General features: G+C 39.2%; 1 protein-coding gene across 1 annotated transcript; it reads right to left on the reverse strand.

Moving 5' to 3' along the window:
* Positions 1-1,028: 1,028 nt before the first annotated feature.
* Positions 1,029-6,216, reverse strand: LOC113136771 (histidine-rich glycoprotein-like). The gene is made up of 5 exons (XM_026317806.2): positions 6,209-6,216; positions 5,530-5,682; positions 3,506-4,644; positions 3,076-3,189; positions 1,029-1,916 (listed from the first exon to the last, which is right to left on the reverse strand). Exons 1-3 carry the CDS (start codon positions 6,214-6,216, stop codon positions 3,807-3,809), a joined length of 999 nt encoding a protein of 332 aa, XP_026173591.1. The 3' UTR covers positions 1,029-1,916; positions 3,076-3,189; positions 3,506-3,806.
* Positions 6,217-6,766: the final 550 nt, after the last annotated feature.

The following is a 6,766-nucleotide window of genomic DNA, read 5'->3' on the forward strand; positions in this document are numbered from 1 at the left end:
GTGACCTTCACGGCCGACCGCGATAGGCTGTTGCACCTGTCAGTCAAGGTAAACGCCACCAAACATTGACCTTATGCAGCCCATTCCTTTTTGTTTCGTCTTGGTCCTGATTGGTTCTGACAGGCATTATGAAACTGGGAGCACTGATAAAACACGTCATAGTTATATTAGAACTATAACAAACCATAACATAACAAATATTTGATTTATTCAGGTTCAGCTCTGAGCTGAACCTGAAATGTAAAGGTCACCTGTGGAGTTTCCTTGTAAACACTCATCATCAGAAGAAGTGAAAGTAACTGCGTTGACTTTGTATATGTTTTTCTGATCCGCTGCACCACTTCTACAGGTACTAAAACTAATGAAGATCATCAGACCTGATTCAAACTAATATGCAGAATAAATGAGTGTTTATGAAACATGAGATCAGAACAGAAACACTGGAGAGAAAAAAGCTGAGAATTAAATAGACACTAAAAAGCTACTGAGGTTCTAGGTTTTGTGAGAACAAAAACTTAACATGAAATCAAAACTTAAAGTGAGTGAGATCTTGAGTCATGTTGAATGTTTCTTTGTCGGAGATAAGACACTGATGTTGGCACTGACCGGTAACACGGCAGAGCCCAGCCCAGTCTCTTTATGTTAGTATCAGCTTGGTATCAGTCGTGTTCATATCAAACACTCAAGTTAATGAACTAACAAAGAGCTGCCCTGCCTTGCTCCATGCCTTTCTCTTTTTTTAATATAACCTTTATTTAATCAGAAAATAACTCGTTGAGATTAAAAATCTCTTTCTGCACTGTTGTGGCACAACAACCGTTGGATGAGCAATAAAGAGCAGACAGCATTATAAGGATGCTTTTAGATCAGACATAATATGTCAGACTGTTTTTAGGATCACACACGTTGACATCTAAGTGTTTATTGTTAATTTTATTTACCATATACATGTACAACAGCTAGGACATACACAGGAACTGTAAACAGGAGTGACAGCAGTTTCAAACTGGTGGGATATTAACTGGTGTAATAATAAGGACGAATGTAGATTGTATTTTAATGAAATGTAGAAAATACAATGATAAATAACAGGAAGTGTGATTAGATATAGAGTTGGCCAACACCAAATCAGTCACAATGCTAACTAGTTAATAAAACTAATAACTATTAATATTATAAAATATGATATTGTTAAAATGAGAGAATATTGTACCTAGTGTGTACAGTCAAGTATTAATATTAGGTTAGGAATCATATATTAATTATAGCAGTAACATCAACAAATAATAGTCATAAAAGTAACATAATGTCAAGTATAATTAAAATGAGATAAACAGAAAACATTTCATGCAAACAGTAAAACAGCTGAAATAAGAACTAAAGTAGTAAACATGTTGTTAGTTGAACTAATAGTGTGATGTATCAGATATAACACCTGGAATATTTGAAAGTGTCCTTGTAATGAGACCAGTAAAGTTCTTAGCATGTTCCTGATGAGAACTGTTGTTAGTTTTGTTCTAATGCAAAGCTCCACAGTGCTTCACAGAAAATAAATCAAAGCTAATGAAGCAGGCAGGATGTCAGGTGTTCATCAAAAATTAAATATTTAAAAACAAAATAACACGTTCTTTGACAAAAAAAATTAAAAAAAAAAAGTTTGTGTTGGTCTTTCTGCTGCTTAAAGTCACTATTGGTTCACCGTGTACATCCCAGTCCGGCCCTTCTTCGGCTTTCTGGTGTCTTCCTGAAAGAGATGAGTGACGTGATGAGCGCAGAGTTAGTATTTATGTGTTCAGAAATCCTGTTTTCTCTTCTTCGCTTTGAAGTTACTTATTGTTTATTTGTTTTCGTGGAGCTAGGCGAACAGTGTCCTCTGGATCAGACATGATCTGTTTCTCTGTCACTCATGGGAGAAACTGTGAAGAAGAACAGAATCAAACACCTGTCAGAGTCACTTGTGTTTGTACCTGCAGGCTAACAGGGTAGGACTTCACTAGGACAGTCCTAACAGGTAATAAGGTGTAATAATAATAATAATAGTGTATTAACATTGAGATGGTGCTGCCTGGCTCTAACGTGTAATGAAAACCTGTATTAATGTTATTAAGATCTTACTGACAGTGAGTGAATCTGCTCTCATTGACATTATAAATATATTCATTAAACAATGAGGCTTTTTTTCACTGATGAATCTATTATTGTGAATATTGTTTGACTTTATGATCACGGTAACAGTGTCACAGTTTTAATAAGATGTTGTATTATTACTGTTATGAGGTGCTGCTGTTATAAAGATATTAGTGTGTGTCTAAGGTGAGACTGAGGCTGAGCTAAGATATAAATAGGTTGGATTTAGACTGTATCTAAAAACAAAACCTAAAAACTCGGTGGCAGCTTTTGTTTGTCTATTGTTACTGTCATGATCACATTAATCCCCTCATAGATAGGTGTTCCCAACATTTCTTTATATGATCTGTGTAAATGTTGACTGTGACTCATTAAATACAAATAACTCAGTATCAGTTCTAGTAATCTCTCCAGCCCAGGACACGCCCGGGTAGACTTAACGGACGGCACATCACGATTACTAACGATTACTAACCTGTGGAAACACGTGGTTGTTTCTCTGCGTGTGAGTTTGTTCTCTTTCTATCATGAGTCTAATCAAGAGCCGTTGTGGTTACGTTGTGCTGATCATGCTGTCACTTCTTGCTGCGTCAGATTTCTATGAATGGGTCTAAGTACAATGTGATTGCATTAATGTAAGTGGATGGACTGTTCTGCTGCAAGAAGCAGATGCTTTCCCAGGCGTCACGTTACAGCACACAAAGACTAGACCCACACACACTCTGCTCCCTGTGTGTGTGTGTGTGTTTCACTTTCTGTGAGGACCAGTTCCTGACAGAACGTGAGGACTTTAGCGCTGTAACGTGGCACATTAGTGTTTTGTGTTGTTAGCTCTGTGTCCTCGTGAGGACGTCGGCCCTTTACCGTGTCGTTATTAGGGACAAGCTTTGTGTCGCTGTCAGCGCTGCAGTGTGCCCCCGTGTTTGTATTTAGTGACGTTTGACTTACGTCTGGGTTCCCGTTGGCTCCTTCGAAGCGGCTGTGGGAGGTGTATAGAGGGAGGTCGTCTCTGTAGGGACTGAAGCCACTGTAACGATCCCTACAGCAGCACCACCACACCAGCTAGGGACAAATATTGATAATGATTGATTGATATTGATAACCCTAACCCTTTAAGTATTTAAAGTATAAGTATGATGGGATGAGGTGTCATGGTCACTTTAACCTGAAACACCTGAAAATTGGAATAGACCTAGCCATGCCAAAAAACAACCTACCTACCAACTTAAACTGGGCTGGACTGTGCAGCAGAGTCCGGTGGTTATAAGGTGAATGTTTATTTTGCACAGAGCTAAGCTAGCTGCTCCCATTGCTCCCAGTCTTTATGCTAGGCTACGCTAACCACATCCTAAACCCTAAGTGATGTTAAAAGACTCACGAGAACGATCAGGATCAGGATCAGGATCAGCAGAAGCACAGCTGCCAGAACCAGCAACGCTATCCCCCACCCAGGTACACCGCTCTCACTGCCATCGCTGGTCATAAGTGGGGTCGTGTTCTTGTCTGTGTGTGGTTCATTTTGGGACACAGGAACAGATGAGCTGTTGGGTTTTGTAGTCCTGCCCTTGGTTGTCACGGTACTGGTGGATGTCATCACAGCGTGTGTGGTGTTTCCTGCTCTTGTCGTCTTGGCAACGGAAGAATTGTGTTTTTCAGTAGACGCTGAGATGGTTGTGTGTTTACTGGTTTCTTTTGTAGTACTGGTGGTAGATGCGTCTTTTGTAGTAGTACTGGTGGTAGATGCGGCTTTTGTAGTAGTACTGGTGGTAGATGCGGCTTTTGTAGTAGTACTGTTGGTAGATGCGGCTTTTGTAGTAGTACTGTTGGTAGATGCGGCTTTTGTAGTAGTACTGGTGGTAGATGCGGCTTTTGTAGTAGTACTGTTGGTAGATGCGGCTTTTGTAGTAGTACTGGTGGTAGATGCGTCTTTTGTAGTAGTACTGGTGGTAGATGCGTCTTTTGTAGTAGTACTGGTGGTAGATGCGTCTTTTGTAGTAGTACTGTTGGTAGATGCGGCTTTTGTAGTAGTACTGTTGGTAGATGCGGCTTTTGTAGTAGTACTGTTGGTAGATGCGGCTTTTGTAGTAGTACTGGTGGTAGATGCGTCTTTTGTAGTAGTACTGTTGGTAGATGCGTCTTTTGTAGTAGTACTGGTGGTAGATGCGTCTTTTGTAGTAGTACTGGTGGTAGATGCGTCTTTTGTAGTAGTACTGGTGGTAGATGCGTCTTTTGTAGTAGTACTGGTGGTAGATGCGTCTTTTGTAGTAGTACTGGTGGTAGATGCGTCTTTTGTAGTAGTACTGTTGGTAGATGCGGCTTTTGTAGTAGTACTGGTGGTAGATGCGGCTTTTGTAGTAGTACTGTTGGTAGATGCGTCTTTTGTAGTAGTACTGTTGGTAGATGCGGCTTTTGTAGTAGTACTGTTGGTAGATGCGGCTTTTGTAGTAGTACTGTTGGTAGATGCGTCTTTTGTAGTAGTACTGTTGGTAGATGCGGCTTGTGTTGTATCGGCAGACCCTGAAGTAAAGAGAAGAAGAAACAACAGGAAAGGCTTTTGTGTGTTGCTGCGGTTCAATAACTAGCAGATCAATAAATAATAAACTCATTCGTTGCAGTTGTGGAGATATTTGTTTCTTAAAACTGAAACATTAAACATCGATTGACACATTGATCATAATTGGTTAGTTGATTGACAGAAAATTAATTTCCAGTCATTTTAATAAGTATTTAAAGATTGAATTTTATTTCACACAAACCATTTTTTCATTTCATATCATCAAATATAAATATTTTCAGTTTTTCTTCATGTTATGTGACGATAAACTGTTGGACGTTACCTTGAGACACAGACGGACAGTGACGTTTTATAGACTGAACAATTTCTGGGTTGATTTAGAAATAAATCAACAGATTAATGAATAATGAAAATAACCATTTTTGATATGACAGAATATCTAAGAAGTTTAAAGACTCATAATCAATGAATTATTAATTATCAATCAGATTCCTGCCTGTTCTCTACATTGATCCTGTCTCCACACAGTCTGAGTTACATTCCCATCAGTTCCACGACAGCAGAGAAAAGGCCTCTGTGGACTGTTCTGTGCTGGTTTAGTGACCCAGCTCTGGGATTTTCCTCATACAGAGGCCGGGGGCCCTTCATCTCTCAGGCCCCGGTGCACTGATCCACACCTGAGTCCAGGTTGTGTTGAAAGACTTTATTGTCGTAAATAGCTGGGATGTTCTGACAGAAATGTAAATAACTGTAGGTCTCATGTTTGTTTTTTGACCAGTACAACAGTGAAAACTGTGTGTATAATGTGTGTATACTAACAATTAATGGCTGCAGGACACAGCCAACCCCCTCCACCGATTCCTTTTTTAAAAAAGTCTTTTTCTTACCGGAGGTGGTGAGGGCGAGGGTGAGGGCGAGGGCGATGCACAGCGTGAGCAGCTTCTCCATCTCTGAAGGAAATCCGACGGTTTTGGACAAAGATCTCAGTGTGAGCAGCTGCTGGAGTCTGTTTCCGTCCAGAGAAAGACTCCTTTATACACCTGCCTCACCTGCACACAGGTGGAGGCGGAGGGAGGAGGAGAGGGAGGGGTTTCCAGCAGGAACAGGGCTCCACTGTGTGGTGGCAGTTTGCTGGTTCCTTTTTAAAATCAGTCCTGTGCTTTTATTTCTGACAAAATCCTCCACGCTCATCCAGCTGTGGGATTTTCTGGATCAGAACAGAACAATGTGCTGATGTTTGTGTCTGATGATCGTTTGTGTTGTGATACATATGGTCAGTGTCTTTCCTCTAGTACTCTTAAATCTGTTTGAGGTACTTGTACTTTCTAGTATTTCCATTTTTAGAAGGAAGTCTTTTACTTTTTATATCTGACAGCTGTTATTTTCAGATTAAAACGTCATAAGATGATAAAACAGTTTTGAGCCATTTTAGTGCTGCAACAGTCATTTTTTTTCTGGATAATCAGCTGATAATTTCCTTGTTTTGTCCAAGACAAATAGTTAACAGGAAATTGTTAAAAATCACTTTTATAATTTAATTTACTTCAGATTTTTCTCGTTATTCACTCTTTCATGTGCGACAAAAAGAAAAATCATAAATGCTTTAAAAATGGATAAAAGAAAATTAATTTTAAAATATGAGAGTTCAAAACTCAATTAGAGGGTTAATGTAGAAAACAAGTTCATTGTTTGATGGAGTCTCTGTGTAGATTCTCAGTTGTCCAGGGAAAGTTGTCTAGAGGTTGAGTCATGGAAACTGGACTTTCAGTTCTTTAAAGGTGAAACGTTTCGCCACCCATCCATTCATCAGCCTGAGAGAGGCTGGACAGGAACCTCCAAATATATTACCCAGGTTGGTTTCAGTCCGAGTGTTTCACCTTTAAAGAACTGAAAGTCCAGTTGCCATGACTCAACCTCTAGAGAATAGTTTGATGGAGTTTTAATAGCATTAATAAATGACCTAATCAATTTTAGTCCATCATTAAAGTTGTTGCTAATTCACCTTCCTATTTTTTTTAGTAAATGTAAATCATCAGTGTCATAAGAAAAATAAAAATAGAACAAGATAAACAAACTAAATATATGTTGATAACATGTTTGTATTGTAGAGTTTCAAATATCTTT

This window comes from Mastacembelus armatus, chromosome 16 (genome assembly GCF_900324485.2).
Source record: "Mastacembelus armatus chromosome 16, fMasArm1.2, whole genome shotgun sequence".
Classification (NCBI taxonomy): domain Eukaryota; kingdom Metazoa; phylum Chordata; class Actinopteri; order Synbranchiformes; family Mastacembelidae; genus Mastacembelus; species Mastacembelus armatus.

What these genes read in the sequence shown, in the direction of transcription:
- LOC113136771 (XM_026317806.2), bottom strand. An exon ending in CCTCGCCCTCACCACCTCCG is followed by an intron (nt 4,645 to 5,529) that starts GTAAGAAAAAGA and finishes TCTTTACTTCAG; the next exon opens with GGTCTGCCGATACAACACAA.